The sequence below is a fragment of the Microtus pennsylvanicus genome, chromosome 18 (assembly GCF_037038515.1).
Source record: "Microtus pennsylvanicus isolate mMicPen1 chromosome 18, mMicPen1.hap1, whole genome shotgun sequence".
Classification (NCBI taxonomy): Eukaryota; Metazoa; Chordata; class Mammalia; order Rodentia; family Cricetidae; genus Microtus; species Microtus pennsylvanicus.
Genome location: NC_134596.1, coordinates 1,816,094 through 1,836,922, shown reverse-complemented (window position 1 = coordinate 1,836,922; position 20,829 = coordinate 1,816,094). Strand labels below are relative to the sequence as shown.

General features: G+C 43.8%; 1 protein-coding gene across 2 annotated transcripts in view; it reads right to left on the bottom strand.

The window, feature by feature from the left end:
• Positions 1–20,829, bottom strand: part of LOC142837608 (uncharacterized) — a 38,643-nt gene that overhangs the window by 16,216 nt on the left and 1,598 nt on the right. The window contains exons 2-3 of one of the 2 annotated variants that reach the window (XM_075952774.1): positions 19,580–19,706; positions 14,156–18,379 (exon numbers count right to left, since the gene is read on the bottom strand). The exons of the other annotated variant lie outside the window; for it this stretch is intronic. Coding sequence (XP_075808889.1) covers positions 16,410–18,379; positions 19,580–19,706 — 2,097 coding nt within the window. The 3' untranslated portion in view covers positions 14,156–16,409. Of the gene's footprint in view, positions 1–14,155; positions 18,380–19,579; positions 19,707–20,829 lie in introns of those variants that run through there. 2 annotated transcript variants of the gene reach the window in all.

Here is a 20,829-nt window from a genome sequence, read left to right as displayed (position 1 = left end):
TGTGTTAGGGTAAACTACCAAGACTCAGGCCTCTATTGAGCTTGCCACGTCTGAGTCCTGCAGGGTCATGGACAAAATTGATAGGTTTGCAATGGAAGGAGTGGTTCTGGAATTGAAAGACCCCCCAGGGTGGAGAGACTCTCACTCAAGTCTTGGGATAACACGACCCCCCAGGAACTCACGAGAGACCGTTCTTGCTGCAATCACAGGAAGTTTATTGACAGGTACCAGTGCACTGGGGCCGAAACTCATAACCCACGCAAGGGAGGAGTTTGACCCCGAGTACCCCGGGGGAAGGGGTTTTTAAAGGAAGAAACCACAGCCCAGTAATCCGAAAGGGGTAGGGAGGGTGTCACAGAAAATTCCGAAAATACCGGTGATGACCACAAGGGGGCAACTCCCTGTTTCTCAAGATTATACTCAAGATTACAATCTAACTTTATCTTCAGCTAGTTCCTGAAACTGAACCAGCTAATCCTAGATTTCTGATTCTTCTCTCCCTGCTTAGATTTTTGGCTCTATTTCTTCCTGCTGGGAGGGGGGTGTCTGAATTTATCCAGGTCTTTCAGAATCATTTCTTGGTATAATCGTTGCTTATGTGTTAATTTCTCGACCAAAAACATCACCATTGAGTCTTGACCTCTTTTATGTTCCTAAAAAAAAACACAGGTAGAAAGTGAAGGAAAGACCCCCTTTGCTGGGCCAGTTCTACCCAAGCATGCCTCACTAGAGTGGATAATCCAATCTAAGCAGTTTCGGCAGTGCGTGTCAGTGAGGCGGTCCTACCCCATCACCTTAACCTACGAAGCTAATGTACAGGTGAGTTTTCTTCACCTCCAACCCTACCTCAAAGCCTTCGGACGTGGCAAAATCCACAGGAAATCTAGGGGAACCTGGAAGCACAAAGCCAAGGATATGGTGCAGGGAGAATATTCTGGTCATCTACTGCTACAATACCACAAATCGCACTGACTTCTAAGGTTTGCAGATACTCCTGCTTTTCAAATGTTATGTGGTCAGGGATTGGAGGGATCGCTGGAGCGGCTGTAACCTTGGCTTTTCGCGCAGCCGTGTAGCTGGAATGGAGTCTTAAGAATGATACCCCAGAACTGGGGCAATCTTCTTTAATTTTTTTTTAATTTTTTGAAATTAAAATTTAATTACAACATTCTTTCCCTTACTGAAAAGTTTCTGAACCCCGATAAACCTCTCTGCTGACCAGATCATCCAAATCAGACCAAATCAAGTGAATTAGAAAAAGCCCATGTTTAATAGATACCATGCTCCCACATGGCCCTCCAACCCCCCAAAGAGGAGACAGGAAAGGAAGATAGGAAAACCACGTTTGTTCTCTGGAGGGCAGTTTAAATACCCTATGGGAGTTTCTTGAGCATCTCTGGGGATGGGTCATCATTTGAACTTTCTCAGGGGCAGAGTCTGGATTGAGACAACTCCAGGGGAGGGGCTTGGGATGGAGGCTCCAACCACTTTCTTCTCCCTCTAAACACCCTTGCTCCCTCTCAAATTAAAGCCCTCTATTTCTGTAATTGCTGGTGTGTGCGTGTATGTGTGGTGTTGTTCCTAGATACATAAATACAACCTGCTCTTTCCATATAATGTTTCTTGTGTGAATATGATTTCAAGACTGTCCACTTAATATTGGATAACCAATGTGGGACTCTTGTTGGGGAAGACTGTTTCTCCCACCCTAAGCATTTCTTAGTTTTCTGAAGTGCTTTGTCTACAATTGAGATTTGTCCTTCCATGTTAACCATGTATGTCCTTGGAACTGGCTCAATTTTTTTATTTTGTGTTATATATATATTTTTTCTTTTCTTAATATTTATTTATTTATTGTGTATACAGTGTATATACATATGCCTGAAGGCCAGAAGAGGGCACCAGATCTCATTACAGATGGTTGTGAGCCACCATGTGGTTGCTGGGAATTGAACTCAGGACCTCTGGAAGAGCAGTCAGTGCTCTTAACCACTGAGCCATCTCTCCAGCCCCTGTGTTTTATATTTTAAAAGCTCTCTATGTAACCCTGGCTGTCTTGGAACTCACTATGTAGATCAGGCTGTTTTCTTTCTTTTTTTATTTATTTTTTAACATAATCTTTTATCATTTTACTACCAATCCCAGTTCCCTCTGCCTTCCCTCCTGACGCTCCCCCCACCTTCCACTCACCACCCCATTCACTCCTCGGAGAGGGTGAAGCTTCCTATGGGAGTCAGCGACGTCTGGCACATGGCTCTTAGGCTGAGCAAGGTATCCCTCAAAAAGAACGGGCTCTAAAAAGCCAGTTCACGCACTAGGGAGAAAACTTGGTCCCACTGCCAGTCACCCCACAGACTGCTCCAGCCACACAACTGTCACCCACATTCAGAGGGCCTAGTCTGAGCCTATGAAGGTTCCCCTGGAGCTCCCAATTGCCCAGATTAGCTATTCCTCTAGGTATCCCCATCATGGGCTTGACCCTTTGGTCAAATCGCTCCTCTCTTTGGCTGGATTCTGGGAGCTTGGCCCAGTGCTTGGCTCTGCATCTGCTTCCATCAGTTGCTAATTGAAGGTCCTATGATGACTATTAAGGCAGTCATGAATCTGATTACAGGGAAGTCAGTTCAGGTACCAGCTCCACTATTGCTTAGGGCTTTAACTGGGGTCATCCGGTGGATTCCTGGGAATTTCCCTAGAGCCAAGTTTCTTGCTAGCCCCATGATGGCTCTCTCAATCGAGATATCTCTTTCCTTGCTCTCCCTCTCTGTCCTTCCCCCATCTCATTCCCTCATGTTCTCTTCCTGCCTTCCCTTCTCCCCTCCCCCTCTCCTTCTGCTGTTCTCCTCCATATTCCCATTTTCTCAGGAGTTCTTGTCTATTTCCCATTCCCAGGAGGACCCGTGTGTGTCTATCTTAGGGTCCTCCCTGTTACCTAGCTTCTCTGGGGCTATGGATTATAGCCTGGTTGTCCTTTACTTTACAACTAGTGTCCACTATGAGTGAGTACCTACCGTGTTTGCTTTCTGGGTCTGAGTTACCTCACTCAGGACGTTTTTTTCTAGCTCCATCCATTTTCACGCAAATTTCAAGATGTCATTGGTTTTTGTTTGTTTGTTTTTTACTGTTTTGTTTTTTACTCCACTGTGTGAATGTACCACATTTTCTTTACCCGTGCTTTGGTTGAGGGGCATCTACGTTGTTTCCAGGTTTTGGTTATTATGAATAATGCTGCTGTGAACACAGTTGAGCAAATGTCCTTGTGGTATGAGTGTGTATCCTCGGGTCTATGTGCAAGAGTGTATTGCTGGGTCTTGGGACAGACTGATTCCCAATTTTCTGAGACACTACCAGGCTGTTTTCTAGCTCACAGACATCTGCTTCACTCTGCCCCCCCTGAGTGCTGGGGTGAGCATGCACCACCACACTCAGCTTTGATGGCTATCATGTTCATTGCAGGGCCCCTCAATGCAGGATCTAAATAGGCTGCACTGGGTTTCCTATAATTTGCTAGCCTCAGCATTGACTTAATTATTATATTGCATCTGAAGGCTTCAAAAACAGGCATTCAGGGTCTGGAGAAATGGATCAGGTTAAGAGCCCTGGCTGCTCTTGCATGGGACCCACGTTCAGTTCCTAGTATCTGCACAGTAGCTCAAAACCATCTGTAACTCCAGTTCCAGGAACTAATAATGCCCTCTTCTGACCTCCACAGGTGCTGCACAAGCATTGTTCACATATATACACACATGCAGACAAACACCCATACACATAGTATTTGAATAAATTTAAAAAGAGAACAAGCATTCAGGTAAAGCCCGTGACTTCTAATGTTGTGGTCTTAATGGTGACATAATGCTACTTATGATATACTGAAACAAGGATGAAAGGCCACCCAGCTTCAAGGTAGTGGGGATACAGACTCACTTCACAACAGAATAGTCAGATTTATATTACAAGAACATGTTAGATGAAATAAAGTGTTTCTACTGTCTTTGGTAAAAATACCATGTGGGCAAGAGTGGCCCAGCATTGGGCGGTAGGGGCAGGAAGATCGGGAGTTCAATACTACATGATATGCTGTCTCAAACAGTATACAATACAAAACCCAGGGCTGTAGAGTTACCGCAGTAGTTAAGAGCACCTGATCCTTCACGGGACCTGGGTTCAATTCCCAGCTTCCACTGCATGCTCATGGTGCATAGACTAACATATACAGGCAAAACACTCGTAAACATAATTTTTTTTTAAAAAAACACAAAACATGATCTGGCTTACAAAAGGGAATGAGTTGTACAGGGATCCTCAAGGAGAAAAAATGAGAGGGAACATAGACCTGAGAATCATAACGAGACACTTCAAAGCTTATCAAGGGTCATTTTTCCTCCCAGGGAAAGAAAACCAGCATGCTATAAGCTTGCTGAGAAGAGACTGAGAAACATGGGGGCCAGGTGAGGAGAAGGGGGTGTATAGAAATCCAGGAATGGTAGATTCTGCTGCTATTGTTGTCGACTTGGCAGGAACTGGGACACCTGGGAAATAAGCCACCAGGCCTATCTGTGAGAGTATTTTTTTTCTTAAAGATTAGATTAGCCTGTAGGCTTTTTTTTTTAAAAAAAATAAAGTGTTATCTTGATCAGGTTAATTGAACTGAGAATATATGAAGATATACACTAAAGGAGACTGGTACCAACTCCCGGTCTTAGGTCCTAGAATTCATAAAAAGTAGGAATCATGGCTGGAGATCAGCCAGTGGTTAGAACTCAGGATCAATTCCTAACACCTACATGGAAGCACACACATGTCTGCAACTCCAGCCTCAGGGAATCTGATGGCCTCTTACAGCCTCTGTGTGTACCAGACATGCATGTGGCACACAGATGTACATGCAGGGAAAACACCCATGCACAAAGCAACAGTCAGTGGATTCAGTTCCTACCTCCAGCCAGCGTGACTGACTCTCAAGTTACTTCCACAAAGAAGCTGTTTTCCACAAAGCCACATTCTGAGGTTCAGAAGGTCAAGAACAGGCCAGGCAGGAAATCCAGACAGAAGATATAGAGAGAAAGTAGGCAGAGTGAAGGAGATGCCATGTAGCTTCTGAAGGACAGAGACACCAGCTGCCAGCCAGGACCTTACCGGTAGGTCACAACCTTGTGGCGATTCACAGATGAATAGAAATGGGTTAATTTAAGATGTAAGAGTTACCTAAAAATATGCTTAAGCTATTGGACAAACAAAGTTATAATTAATATAGTTTTGTGTTACTATTTGGGACTGGGCATCTGGGAAACAAACAAGCAGTCTTTGCCTACAAAATGGTGTCCAACGTGGGTCCCAAATTTATGACACTGGGATTAAAAATCCCATGCTCTGCCAACTGAGTTTACAGTGCACTTCCTGTTTACTTAGGTAATATATCCTTCTGGAGTCTTTGATGGAGTTGAAGAATAGATAATTATAATTTTCCTTAGTTATGATAAAAGATAAAGTAGGTATAAATATTGTAACTGTAATTCTTGCTCGATACATTTTTGGTTATATGTAATTTTATTATGTTAAAGTTAAAACTTTCCTTTTTATTTAAAAAAAGGGAAGATGATGTGGGATTCCCCTCTGTATGCTATGAATATGTTTTTATTACCATTGATTATTAAATAAGCTGTTTCAGCCAATAGCTTAGTAGAGTAAAGCCAGGCAGGAAATCTGGACAGAGATAGAGAAAGTAGGTGGAGTGAAAGAGACACAGTGTAGCTACCAAAGGAGAAAGATGCCAAAGAGACACAATGTAGCTACCAAAGGAGAACGATGCCAGCCACCAGCCAGAACCTTACCTGTAGGCCACAACCCTGTGGTGATTCACAGATGACTAGAAATGAGATAATTTAAGATATAAGCACTAGCTAGAAATAGGCTTGAACCATTGGCCAAATAGTGTTGTAATTAATATAGTTTCTGTGTGAATATTTTGGTCTGCGCAGCTGGGAAATGAACAAGCAGTCTCCGTCTACAGAATGGCACCCAGATGACTGGGGCTGACATGCCTGGCCTGTTACCTACTTAGAGTCCAGGTCATTGTGTGCCTGCTCAGAGTTAGGAGGAAAGCAGCTGACAGCAGGTGTGCCACTCAGTACTGCTGCCTAGGAAAGCGGCTCTCATTGCTAATACAAAGCTGATTGGCTGGTAGCTAGGCAGGGGACAGAAGTGGGACAGCCAGACAGAGGATGCTGGGAGGAAGAAGGGTAGAATCTTGGAGCCATGAGAGACACAGAGAACAACAGGATAAAAGTGCTGTGTTGTAAGAAGGTATAGCCACATGATAGAGGGTAGATAAGAAATATGGGTTAGTTTAAAATGTAAGAGTTAGCTAGTAACCAGCCTGAGCTATCTACCAAGCATTTATAATTAATAATAAATCTATGGATGGCTATTTGGAAGCCAGGTGATGGGACAGAGTCAGTTGACAGACCCAACAAAAATCTCTGCCTACGCACATTTAAGGAATAATGAAGCAAGATCCATCACTTCATATACACACACACACACACACACACACACACACACACAGCATTAATGAATTCAGAGATAAAAAGAGGGGATAAAAGCATAATACTACAGAGACACAAAATGAAAAAGCTACAAAAAGCAATGTGCACAGGGAAAACTCAGTGAGATCAGAGATATAAGGAGATGTTCTAAATAAAATATGTAGCTCTTTCACGCACTGTGTGAGCAATAAATATACTAGTCAATCTGACTCATGTCTAGTGTTGACAAAGATGATACAAACCGAAGTCTGTGTACAATTGGAAAATGCTCTTTGTGCTCAGAAGGCCATGGCTGAGTTTGTCGACTTCGGTAAGCTTACCAGCATTACGGAGTTGCTGTGCCTCAGTATTCACCTGAGAGAGGTAACCCTGTCTCCCATTGCACACACAAAGCAGTGCAGTGTTTACTATGAAGACAAAGCAGGCAACAATGCAGGTGCTGCTGCTACTGTTGAGGGTTTGGAAAAGTGAGGCAGACAAGTGATTTCGCTCGACAATTCCTACCTGATAACTGTTCTCACCTGGACAGCGACACCTCTGATCCTGATAACAGTTCTCACCTGGACAGCGACGCCTCTGATGAGCTCTGAACAGCCTCTTTCTTCTTGCATCTTCAAGATGATTTCTTTTTGCTCTTTCTGGATCTTCCTTCCTTCCTTCCTTCCTTCCTTCCTTCCTTCCTTCCTTCCTTTCTTTCTCTCTTTCTTTCTTTCTTTTTTTATGAGACACGGTTTCTCTGTGTAGCCCTGGCTGTCTTGGAACTTGCCCTGAAGTCCAGGCTGGCCTCGAACTCTCAGAGATCTGTCTGCGCCTGTCTCCAAGTACTGGAATTAAAGGCGTGTGTCCCCGTTTCCCATTGTGGGTAGAGCAGACAGAAGGCAGCAGGTGACCTCACTACCTGGTCGTCAGTCTCCTGCTGGTGCCCCTAGTACCTTTCTTCAGCTCTACAATGCTGGGACACCTTCCCTGCTGAATATGTGAGCAGAATTTGCACATGTACTGAATGCTGTGTTCACTTTGAGTCATTTTTACAAATATAGTAGCTTTGTGCCTATAAGAAGATTAAGCAGAATGATCGTTATTAGGCAACAGTGAAAGAAACACACCCTTGCCCTAAAACTAGAGCCAAAAGGTTAAAGAGGACCAGTGAAAAATACATTTTGTTTCTGAAGCCAGAGCCAAATCTGCCCCTGACCAACGGAACATGAAATCAACCAATCCCTGAGTAGGAAAACCAACCAATTCCCGAGCAGAAAACAAACTAATCCCTGGGCATGAAATCTAGCCAATTTGAGTTTGTCCAAGGGGACTGAAATCTGACCAATTCCCTCCCTGAAAATCTCCCTGGAAAAACTCTGTCCCTAAGAACCTTATATAAGTTCAGTTAGCAGCTGTCCTTTTTCCACCCTGGCAGAGGCAGCCATTCTCCTGGATTCCCAAATAAATCTCGTGAGTTTGGGTGAAGACCTTTTGGTGGAGCAGAGAAGAATTTCTGCTAGAAACTCCCTAATGGAGGGGAACAGAGAAGCAATGTCTTCCCAGAAGACCCCTCTGCTGGGAAACTCCTTGGGGAGTGCTGCAGAAGTAACAACTTTTTTTTCTAGAGCCAGATCAGATTGCTACATTTCTGCAGGGGTTTCCCCCTTAGCAGAATAAAGCAGAAGAAATAAAAATTTGGGCCAGAGCTGAGAAGAAACTGACATCTCTGCTGGGAAACTCTCCTAGCAGAGTGGAGCAGAGCTCAGCTGTAGTGGCTCTCTGTTGGAGAGGGGCAGGATTGCCACATCCTGTAGGGAGACCATCCCCCACCAGAACCAAGCTTCAGCAAGTCAGATACCTTTCTCTTCATAGCTGTAGGTATCCAGGATACCTCCACTTCACAACTGTAGGAATAGCCTGACTTCCGACAGTCAGGATACCTTTCTCTTCATAGCTGTTGGTATCCAGGATACCTGCACTTCACAGCTGTAGGAATAGCCTGACTTCCTCCATAGCCTGACTTTTCCTCCATAGATGTCACACTTGCAGTGGTGCTATTAGGAAGTGTGGCTTTGTTGGGGGAAGTGTATCTCTGTGAAACTGGGTTTTGAGGTCTCATATATGCTCAAATCACCTCCACGGCCTCAAACCTCTTCTTATTGCTGTGAGTCAAGATGTGTGGACTCGCAGCTACTTCTCCAGCACTGTTCTGTTTGCATGCCACGGTGTCACGCCATGATAATGGACTAAACTTCTGAAAACTGTAAGTCACCCAATTAAATGTTTTTCCTTGTAAGTGTTGCCAAAGTCACGGTGTCTCTTTACAGCAGTAGAAACCCTAACTAAGACAATAGCTTTCTTCCTCCTCTTGTCAAAATCCTTTCACTCCTGTCCAGAGTAAAAAGTGAGACTTTGCCTACCCACCTGGTTCTGGCTGTTTGGAAAGTCGTGTCTGTCTGTTTTGTGCATGTGGGCGGATCTGTGGTTTCTGATGTGTCCGTAAGTCTTGTGGCAAATACAGGGGCTGAGTTGTAAATGGGTCAGGCTCAATTGAATGTATGAATGATGGTGATAACTGAATGTTTTGTTTCTGACTGGTCTCCTTTGAGTGGGTGACATTTCTGTGTTCTGTCTTTATTGGTGGTGTTTTTGTTTCTCCTGCCATTGCCAATCACCAGCTACCATTGCCAATGCCACCTGTCAAGGCTGCTTTGATGGCCAGGGCTCAGAATTTGTCTTTGGGCTTTCTCGTCACTGGATTCAGCTTAGCAGGGATTCAGATGTCTTTTGTGTATGGATAATATTAAAGTGGTTTTTTTTTTTGGTTTTTTTTTTTTTTTTTTTTTTTTTTGCTGTTCTCCTTCATTGGAAAGCTGGCTCTGGGGCTAGGTTATGGCCCTAATTCCTCTAGACCCAAGCATGTTTGTCTAAAGATGTCCTCCAAAATCTCTGTCCCAAGCTAGGCGGTGGTGGCGCACGCCTTTAATCCCAGCACTCGGGAGGCAGAGGCAGGCGGATCTCTGGGAGTTCGAGACCAGCCTGGTCTACAAGAGCTAGTTCCAGGACAGCTCCAAAGCCACAGAGAAACCCTGTCTCCAAAAACAAAACAAACAAACAAACAAAAAAAACTCTGTCCCACATCAGGGAGGCCACCTGACTGTGATAGAGAGAGCAAAGCAAAACAAAACAAATGGATTTAAAGGAACTTGCTTTGAAATGACTGCTCTCAGTAATAATGACTTGTGTCTTTGGTGAATGGTTAGAAGGAAAATGTGGAAGCTTATGTAAGTCCTGAAGGTCTAAGGAAATTCTATAAATGTCTATGGATGAGAAAGTTTAAGTAACTTCTTAAGTAAGGTCTAAGAAAGTGTCTGAGGATATGAAATGCTAGTGTTTTAAGATAAATAAATGCGAGTTGTACAAGTATAAAAAAGTAATCTGAGGCTGATAGAGGTGGTGTACTTTAATCCCAGCACTCATAAGGCTGAAGTAGGTGGATTTTGTGAGTTCAAGGCCAGCCTAACCTACAGAGTTAGTTTCAGGACAACCATGGCTATACAAAGATACCCTGTCTCAAAAAATAAAACAACAGACAAAAACTGGACAAACAAAAAACCCAGTAATCTAAGGTAATGAAAATGTTTCAGATTCCCCCCCCCCCGTTTTGAAGATTCAGAGTTTTAATACTGATCAATGAAGTTTAGTTAAGCCAATAAAGCACCAACTACTATTAAAGTTCAAAATTTAAATTTCCTTCAGTTGTCTTCTAAGTGTAGACTCAAGGGTGTAGACTTCTCATCATGCTAAAAATCTCTCTATCCAATCTATATTTTTAGCTCTCACGACAGAGAAAAAGTTCATACTTTTTAACCCAAAACTTCTGTTATTAGCCAAAGCTGTGGCAGCATTAGGTGATTTTTCTACAGTGTGTGTTTCAGTATAGACTACAAAGGTTGTAATACTAATATATTTAAAACTTCTGTGTCTTCTGGTGAACAAAAAATTGTCATGTAAGCTCCAGAGAATTGAGAGAGGCATAAGACTTGGATCTACCTTTCACAAGTCAAAGAGTCTCCAGATAAGTCCGACTAAACTTCCCCACGTGCCTATTCTTGAAGGTGATCTCTCTCCCCTCTAGGTTTGGGACTTCTCTTCAACTAACAGGACCATGGGCCTGAAAGTTCCAAAGGTAAGATTTTCCTTTAGATTCCTAAACTTTAACTTCTGTCCTTAGTCGGTATCTGTTTTAGTAGATTTCCACTCAGTTGACAGATCCTAACCAGAAATCAGCTGTGGGCTACAAACTGCTCCAAATGGCTCCAAGCCCTGGACTTGCTGAACGCTGATATAAACCAGTCCAGCCAATGTTATTGCTCCGTGTGTCTTCAGCTGGGTCAGCTAATCAAATGCTTCTGATGAGTGCCCCATTACCTGAATGCCCTCCCGGCCTTTATCTAGCATTCCATCCTTCCTGGGCCCAGACAACAATGTCCTAATTTCAGCAAGAAGTAGTTACAGAAGAAAGCACATCACCCCTTGTTCTCTACAAAAGACTAGGATGTTAGTTCAAAAGGAAATTCCCTTGCATAGGGGAAAATGGCCACCTATATGCCTATTGTCATACCAGGAAAAGCATCTGTTAAAACCCAACAGACCAAAAACTACCAACAGGTAGATTTATTAGCTCAAATAGTTTTACAACATGATAGGTTACTTGACTTGCTTTATGCAGGGCAAATTTATTGAGTGGCATTAAGAAAAATTCTTTTTTTCTATTTATTTTTTAATTTTATTTAAAATTGTGTTTTTTAATTTTACATACCAACCACAGTCCCCCCTTCTTCCCCTCCTCTTGCTCCCTCCCACCTTCCTCCCACACAATCCCTCATCCATTCCTCAGAAAGGGTAAGGCATCCCATGGGGAGGCAATAAAGTCTGGCATATCAAGTTGAGGCAGGACAGAAAGTCGGGAAATCCAAGGGAAAAAATCAATAAAAGGCTTGGGCAGTCTTCTTTCGATTTAAACCACTTGAAAACCGTCTTAGGGTTTATATCATTGTGACCAAATGCTATGACCCAAAAGAAAGTTGGGGAGGAGAGGGTTTATTTGGCTTACACTTCCCCATTGCTGCTGTTCGTCATTGAAGAATGTCAGGACAGGAACTCAAACAAAGCAGGATCCTGGAGGCAGGAGCTGATGCAGATGCTATGGACCACATGACTTTTTTCCTGCTACAGCTGAATCAGGAAAACCTCTCTTAAAGGAGCTGCAGCATGCCACCAGCCTCCTCCACCCAAAAAAAGAGGCTAAACTTTGTTTTTCTGTATCTAGAGTTCCTTTTCAACCTTTTTTATGTTTTTAACTGGATTTAGTTGGCCTTGTGGGCATCAATTTGTAGGGAAAAAGTCACTTGTTCTTCCCGGCCACCCGGCTAGCGTAGTCCCCAAAAGTGTCAACCTAAGTGACTATACAAAGGGTCCGTGATTCTTCATGCCATGCAGTTTGCTCTGTCCCACCCTTCACTGCTTCCATGATTCATCTGTGGCTAATGGACTCAGGATAGGGCCAGACTGCAGCATTCCTGGGGTTACATCCAACAAAAATCAATCAAGAGGCCAACTCCACCTTCTTCAGGGAACTGAGAATAAAACCTAGCCCCTGTCTCATGTAGTGCCAATTGTCCCTGTTTCCCATGACCAAGAAACCCAGTGTATTAATGGGCCCCAAGTGTGTGGCAATCTTGTACTAATGGGCAGTTACAACTGATTTCTCCTAAAGAAATGTGCAGTCAATTATCTCGTATTTTATTATGTGTGTATATCTTTTAGGTCAATTTCTAAATGCAAGACATAGCTGGATCATGTGTCATTCTGAGAATCATGTTGTTCATGATGTGTCAACAATTCTTGATGAATATCAAAGAGGTATAATCGTGCCTATTGAATGCAGTACAAACACTTCGGTTTTGATGTTTTGCTTTTTATACTGAGTATTAACCATGAGACACAAGTGTTAAGCATAAAACATGAGAATTATGAGAATTCCTTTTTCTGTAATTGTTTAGTAGTTGGACTTGAGGTTGGGCGACATTTGAGCTGGTGAAATAAAGGAAGGTCTGGAGAACTCTCTCTCTCTCTCTCTCTCTCTCTCTCTCTCTCTCTCTCTCTCTCTCTCTCTCTCTTCATTCCGATATTAAGAGAAAGGATTCAGGTTACAGCTAGCAGTTGATCAGCCTCATCCATATCTACAGGGAAACCAGACCACTAGAGCAGATGAAATTGTGGTGGCCATCAAGGTTTGCTTCCTGGGCTGTTTCATCTTCCCCACTGAATGCTGCTCTAAGATGAAGAGCTTGTTTGGAGAAGCCAAAGCTGGGTCCTGGGTTCTTAGAGATACAAGTGAGTCCTCAGCCCTCCCTCAGCAAGTGTTTATTCTGATAGAAGGTTGTAGACAGACACATCCATTATAGATGACAGTGTGCATGGGGGAGTAGCTGAGTGATAGGACCATTACTGGAGGTGGGATGAGTGGGCATTCACATTCAGCACAAGTGTCATGGGATGCTTTCGTGCCAGATTCAATGCTGAACTGGTGTCACAGCCTAGCCTATGCATAATGAATGTTCTAGTACTACGACCCGGCATGGCTGATGGTCATAATTCCTGCTTTACACATCAGCATTCATGTTGAGTTGTTTACTAGGAAAGGTAATTCCTGAGGGTCTGGAGAGGGCCAGGGTGGAAAACAACATGCCGGACATACACCGATAGGCAGTTTACAGTGTTGCACTGAGCATCTTGGGCTGTTTTCACTCTGGCCTCATCTCTGTGATGTCTTCAAGACCAGTAAGACAGGGTTGGGTGCGGGTCTCTCACAGGGCGGACTAGATATGCAACAGGGAGGATGAGCTTCTGTGACACTTTCCAGGATGTGGCAGCACAGGTGTCCTGAGTCATTTCTGAGTGTACATGGTGCTTGTCTATGCATTCTTCTAACAGAGACTTTACTTCCTTTATACACCTCCTAACAGAAGGTAGGCCAAAGATGAGCACCTGGCATTGCTGGGCAGGAATTCCCCTGGAAAGCCTAACCCATTCTCCTCTAGACCTAACCCGCGGATGTTAGTAAGGAGGAGTTGCCCAACTGCCCATTGCCCCATTGCGTCACAAGGCACTAAACTTGCGTGCCTTTTCCACCTCTAGCCCACCCCTTGAAGTTAGAGCCTTGGCAAAATCCACGAGGAACACAACACAGAGGAATAGGCATGGTTGGTGCAGATGAGGGAGAATATTCTGGTTACTTGTTGCTGAAACACAACAAACCAAGGTGAATCTTAATGTTCTAGAGTTGCTGTTACCTTTCAAGGTTTATGGTAAGGGACTTTGGAAGGATTATCTGAGTGACTGTGATATGGTATTAGTTTTCCATACAGCTGATAAGGAAGGCTCCCCTAGAATCCCAACCATAGGAATGATATCCTGGATCAATCTTCATGTCTTTAATGTTAATCTCTGGAACTCTCTACGTTGACTCAATTGGTTTTTCTCATAGTATACTCATGACCTCAACATGACTTGAATCACTAAATGACAGAGGAAGACTTCAAGAACAAGCATTCAGATAAGCAATATTGTATGCTCTGCTGCTTTTAGTGTGGCCTCAAACATCATGTTACTTCTGTTATTATTTTACCCATTGAAACTAGGATAAAATCCTATTGAACTTGGAGATAGTAGGGACAGACTCACCTTTCAACAGGGTAGTCAGATTTACATTGCGTACATGTTGCGTGGGAGACAATATACTGAAAGTCTTTTGTAAATATACTATCTGGCCAAGGTAGTAGCACACCCTGTAATCCCAGTACTTGGGAGGTGGAAGCAGAAGACTCAAGATTTCATGGCCACCCTTTACTATAAAGTAAATCAGATTCTAGGCTAGATTCCATGAGGCCCAGTCTTAAAGAAACAGACAAAGCTGAAATAAACAAGAAACACATGGTTTAACATAATAGGACATATTCATGTCTAGAGGGCCTCAGTGAGATAATGAGGGACACAGGAGGTTTTGATAACCATAAAGAATAGACATCTGGTAGGTTAAGAGTTCCAGAGGAAGATAGTAACATTGGATAAGCTTAGTGAAAGGAGTTAAAAACATGGGAACCAGAGTGAGGACAAAGAGGCACAGGAAATTCAGGAAAAGTAAATGAGAAAAAATGACTAAAGAAAAAACTGGGTGGCGATGGTGCACGCCTTTAATCCCAGCACTTGGGAGGCAGAGGCAGGCGGATCTCTGAGAGTTTAAGGTCGGACCAGTCTACAGAGTGAGTTCTAGGACAGCTAGGGCCATTACAGAGAGAAACCCTGCTTTGAAAGACAGACAGAAATGTATCTGGTGGACAGGCAGTCAGGAAGGCAGGCCTTGAGTATATGTGGGCCTCCCAGAGCTTTCTACACAACTTTGATTTTCCTAGATTGTTTTAGAATAGTTGGCAAAACAACAGGAACTGATTTTCTCACCATGTTTGGGATCTGAATTTGGAAATCAAGGCACTGGCCAAGGGATGGCTAATTTTAGAAACTCCCAAGAAAGTTTTTCTAGCTTCTGTTGCTGACAATCCCATGGCTTGGAGATAGGTCACCAAAACCCCTGCCTCCATAGTCCCATCTTTCAAAATTTTTGAGTCTTCATGACTTTCTCAAAGAATGATACTCATCAGATTTAGGACCAGGTCTGGCCACGTATGTCTGCACCTAAGTTACCTCTACAAAGAAGCCATGTCCACAAGGCCACACCCCGGGGTTCTGGAAGAATCGAAGCTATGGAGGAGCATCACTCACACCAGCACTGGGGAGGCACTAACATGGGCTCGTGAACATTCTGAGATCTTGTATCTCTTAGCACCCTGAAAGTGATGGTCTCCAGGTCCCTGAGACTGGACATGGTTGTGAGAATCCATTGAAAGACCTTGGAAGTCAAAAGTGGTCACTTTGTCTGCCAGCCACCATGCTATGGACAAGTCCAGGATCTATATCCTTCCTAGACACAGATGAAAAATGTTTTTGACATTTAAAAATATTATTATCCATCCAGGTGTAGTGGTGCACACTTTTAATCCCAGTGCTTGTGCGGCAGAGGTAGGAGGATCTCTGTGAGTTAGTCTGTATAGTGAGTTCCAGGACAGCCTGAAGTACATAGTGTGAACCTGTCTAAAAAAGAAAAAATGGTATCCCACAATAAACAGAGAAACCATTGATGTAATTTCCAACAAACTTTCCTGTGGTCTAGAAACTTTGTACCATTACCTATAGAAGCTTTACCTCAGATCATTAATCAGCATTTCTTCATGCAAGGAAACATTTGTGCTTCTTCCTACAAGTTCATTAATACTTCTCTCACATATAATTATTTATATGTTTAATCAAGCAATGCATAGCTGTACTCTTTTTAAACTATGACCTATGGCTTGTATAGTTAGGGTTGTGTATGTATTGTGTGTAGTTACCCATGGAATGTATGTGTGTATGTGTGTGCCTCTGGTATCCAGAAGACAGAATTTACCAACTGAGTGTGATATCTCCCTAGTCCTACTTAGGTCTGTGATAAAATATTTTTTCATGAAAACCAAGAATATTTTGATGAGGAACTGACTCTACAATAAATTCTTTTATATGATCAGGTGTCTTGAGGAAGACTGTATGAGCACTTGAGTCTACTGAAATGACATGATTTTGAAGGACTCTCTGCATTCGCAACACGAATAATGTCTCTTCCCAGTACGGTGTGGATAGTGCACCAATAGCATCCCACAGCTTCAGTAATGGTAGTATGTATGACCTTGACGATACCCCTTTAGCAGATTTCCCATAGACAGAGTGTCACTATAGTTTCTCTGCACTGTGAGTTTGCTCATAGGTGGTCACTTGTGAATTCTGCAGGAAGCCCTTTTCACCTTTGTTATGGACAAAAGGTCTATCCTTACTGTGAATTTTACAGTGTCTATAGAAAGAAGACTTATCACTGAAGGCCCGCCCACATTCAGCACACACATATGGCTTCTCGCCTGTGTGAATTCGTTGATGCTCTTTGAGGTTGGCTTTAGAAGACATGGCTTTCCCACAGTCGCTGCATATGTAGGGCTTTTCTCCAGTATGAATTCTCTGATGTGTGCTGAGAACTGACCTATCATTGAAGGCCTTCCCACACTCAGAACACACGTAAGGTTTCTCCCCGGTGTGAATTCGATGATGCACCTTCAGGTGGGATGCTCTCCGGAAGGACTTCCCACAGTCAGAGCACTTGTACGGCTTCTCACCAGTGTGAGTCTGCTGATGCATTTGCAGGTGAGAGTTTCTTCTGAAGGATTTTCCACAGTCATCACATTTGAAAGGTCTCTCACCAGTGTGAATTCGATGGTGCACATGGAGGTGTGATTTCACACTGTACGATTTCCCACAGTCATGGCATTTGTAAGGCTTCTCCCCTGTGTGGACTCGACAGTGCTTCTTCAGATCGGAAGCATAAAGAAACAACTTCCCACAGTCACTGCACGGGTAACACTTGTCCCCAGTGTGAATTCTCTGATGTGTGATGAGAACTGACTTCTGGCTGAAGGCCATCCCACAGTCAGAACACACAAAAGATCTACCATCCGTGTGAATCTGATGATGTACCTTCAGTTGGGATATTTTCCTGAATGATTCTCCACAGTCAAAGCATTTGTAAGGCCCCTCACTGGTGTGGATTCGATGATGGGCAAGCAGGTTAGACTTAATACTAAAAGATTTCCCACAGTCGGGGCATTCATAAGGCTTTTCCCCTGTGTGAAACCGACAATGCTTTGTCAGATCTGATGCACAAACAAACATTTTCCCACAGTCACTGCACGTGTAAGGCTTCTCCCCAGTGTGGATTCTCTGATGGATGGTGAGGACTGACTTTTGGCTGAAGGCTTTCCCACAGTCAGAACATGCGTAGGGTTTCTCACCAGTGTGTGTTCGAAGGTGCACCTTTAGGTGGGATGTATAGCTGAATGACTTCCCACACACGTGGCATTCATACCGTTTCTCCTTTGTGTGGACTTCACGGTGCACATGCAGGCTGGACATACCCCTCAGGGATTTTGCACAGTCAGGACATTCATAAGGTGTCTCTTCTCTCTGAGTTTCTGGATGGGAGACCAACTGAGATTTGTGGAGAAAGGTTTTCCCACATGTGTGACAGATGAAAGATGTCTCCATATTGTTGGCTATTTGTTGTTGACAGAAAGCCGACTCATCAGTGAGGACTTTCCCACATCCAGGATATTCAACTGCTTTGTCTTGGAAAGGAATCCCATGCTCTGTAAGTGGTGGATTGGGAGAAAGACGGTTTCCAAGCTGACTGTCATTGTATGATCTCTCTCTCTGAAGAGGTACTGTACACGTACCGTTAGAAGAGCCTTGCGTTAAAAACTGATGAGATCCAATAATGTCACTAGCCTGCTTTGTGGCATTGCTTTGATCGTCATTATATGCTTCAAGGTTAGATTTCAACCTTTTTGCAAATGAGAAACACCTTGGAGGTGCACATTTTGTAGAAACGAGGTGGCATCCCGAGAGAAGAGATTCTCCAGCTTCTCCAGAGTCCCCATCACTGTCTGTGTTCGGTGGCTTCTGGTTTCGGCAAGCACCAGGGCTGACGGGCGGGACCTGGCTTTGCTGACGTGTCTGCACAACACTGCTGCCGTCCTGCCACAGTCTCTCCAGAACGGTACAATATGAACCATGTCCTGGGACTTCACTGGGTGCATCATTCAGAAACGACGCTTTCACAACAACTGGGTGATGTGGTGTGTCAAGCTGCAGTTCACCTGGAGAGAAGAGAAAGCGATGAACAGGCACAGTGGACAGGACGGAGGGGCGATCACATGGAACTGAATCTGAACACTGAGAAATCTGAGTCAGGCAGTAGTCACGCTCATCACGTGGATGACCATGGTAAGATACTACGATACCCTTATTACATACCAAACTTCATGAACACAGCACCCATGTGTACTAGGCAACTTTGTATGCACTGGACGCACGGACTCAATCCCCAAAATAGCCACATCTGCTCTCTTGTTTTATATGTGAGAAATTGGGAGCTATAGTAAGTGAGCAAAATCACTTAGCTGATTTGTGGGAAGAAGATTTGGTTTGGGCAAAGATACCCAGCTCAACATATAAGAGCCCTAGCCATACAGATGTAGGAAATAGGAAGGACTTTGACAAGGCATTGGCGGCAGACAGCTAAGACCTAAAGAACAGGCTGCCGAGAAGACTTCATTAGCTCTGGAGAAATACATATTCATGTCCTTTGTCCCTTTTCTCATCTGGTTTTTGGTTTTCTTTTTCTTTATTATGGTAGCGAGGATTAAAGCAGAGCCTCACCCACGCTAAACACAAGTATTCCACCCTGAGCAATAAACCTACACCTTCAAATAGTTATTCTTAATTTTTATAAAAAAAATTACACACATACATATATGCACAGAGGAGGTAGGGCTGGACAGATGGTTCAGTGGTTAAGAACACTTGTTGATGACCCAGATTTGGTTCCCAGCACCCACATGGCAACTGAATTACCACTACAGTTCCAGGGAATCTGACACCTTCTGGTTTCCACAGGCACTGCACAACACACGGCGCATAAACAGATAGGAAGGTGAAATACCCGTGCCCATACAATCTTAATATATGCCCACACCCGCATTTACGCTGTGTGTGTGTGTGTGTGTGTGCACGTGTGTGTGTGTGTGCGCACACACTTGCAGGTGCTGCACATACCATGGCGTGTATGTGGAGGTCAAAGGACAGCTTGGGGGAGTCGGCCTTGCCTTTTACCATGCAGGATCCACGAATCAAACTCACTACTGGCGGCACAAAACAACACATGGCAATATCCAAAGAGGATATTTTATCAAGAGAAAAGGGAAAAAAACTCATAAAAGACTTGGTACCCCACTATGTTTGGAAAAGAGAAATACGGAAAGTGGGACCACCCTGGATCCCCGGCCGGCTGTGCTCACCCACTGCCAAGAGGTGGCTGTAGATCTCCAGCATCACGTCCTGGTACAGGCGTCGCTGGGCGGAGTCCAGGTGCTGCCACTCCTCCTGGCTGAAGTCCACAGTCACATCCTCAAAGGACACCAACCTCTGGAATAATGTACTCATTGTGAATTATCACTGACAAATAAGACATGTGTTTCCAGTGACCCCTTCCCTCCAGGTTAAACTTTAAGTGTTCCACAAAATACCTATTTCCCCTTGTATTTTGGGACATAAAGAAAAATATATATAAAAAAAATAACTGGCCACAAATTAAATAGTATCATTTCCTCCCCAGGAGGCTAGAAATGGATTCTTTTTCATTCTCTATCAAAGATTAAACAGCACGACAGTTATTAAGCCACACTGGACCTGTACTTGTCTATAGCTGTCTTGGGTCCCAGGATTTAACACTGTGTATGAGTTTGTACTCTCAGAGAAACTCAGTCTTGCAAATTTGCAGACATAAAGACCCATATATAAGGCTATAAAGGAACACTTTTAGAAATATATGCGAAGCAAACTTGTGGTGCCTGCACCACCTGGAACTGTGGTTGCGCAAGGGTCTGGGGATTAAAGAACACACAGAGACTTGGGTCACTCTTGAAGCAAGAATGCCGATTTTATTATGTTCCCAGATAGCTTATATAGTGCTCTCCTTGACTAATGGCCAAGCCCTAGCTCTGGGGATTTTCTACTGCAAGTCCATCAGAAACTACTTCCTTGTTATCAGGAACTCATGAGGGTTTTGTGCTCAGAGCAGCTGCAAGCATAGAAAAACAAGTTGTTTACTCCAGCAGGCAAGGGGTCATAGCAGGGTCTGAGGGTCTGCAGCTCCCAACACAAACTGCTGGGAAGGGCAAATTAGGCACACAGCTGGAAATGGCTGTCATGCTAATCACAGTACAGCAACGTGAACTGGAAGTGAGAAGTATGAATTGAATATAGAGAACACTTATTCTAAAAGAGAACTAGAACGAAAGTGGAGTGGTAGCCAAAGCCACGGTTTCAGGGAGGAGGAGGAGGAGACAGTAACATCCATAATGTCTGAAAAGTGGCTGTCACCCAGAGACACACAGGGAGGTACTCTGGGGTGGGTCAGAGGTGTGTGAAAAGGGTTTGGGCTTTTCAATTTAGAGTCATGGACTGTCACTTAAATAATTAACTTCAGGGAATAAAGATCTTCCCATTTAACAGGCTGGTCTTCCTATTGCACCCAATCTGTGTCATT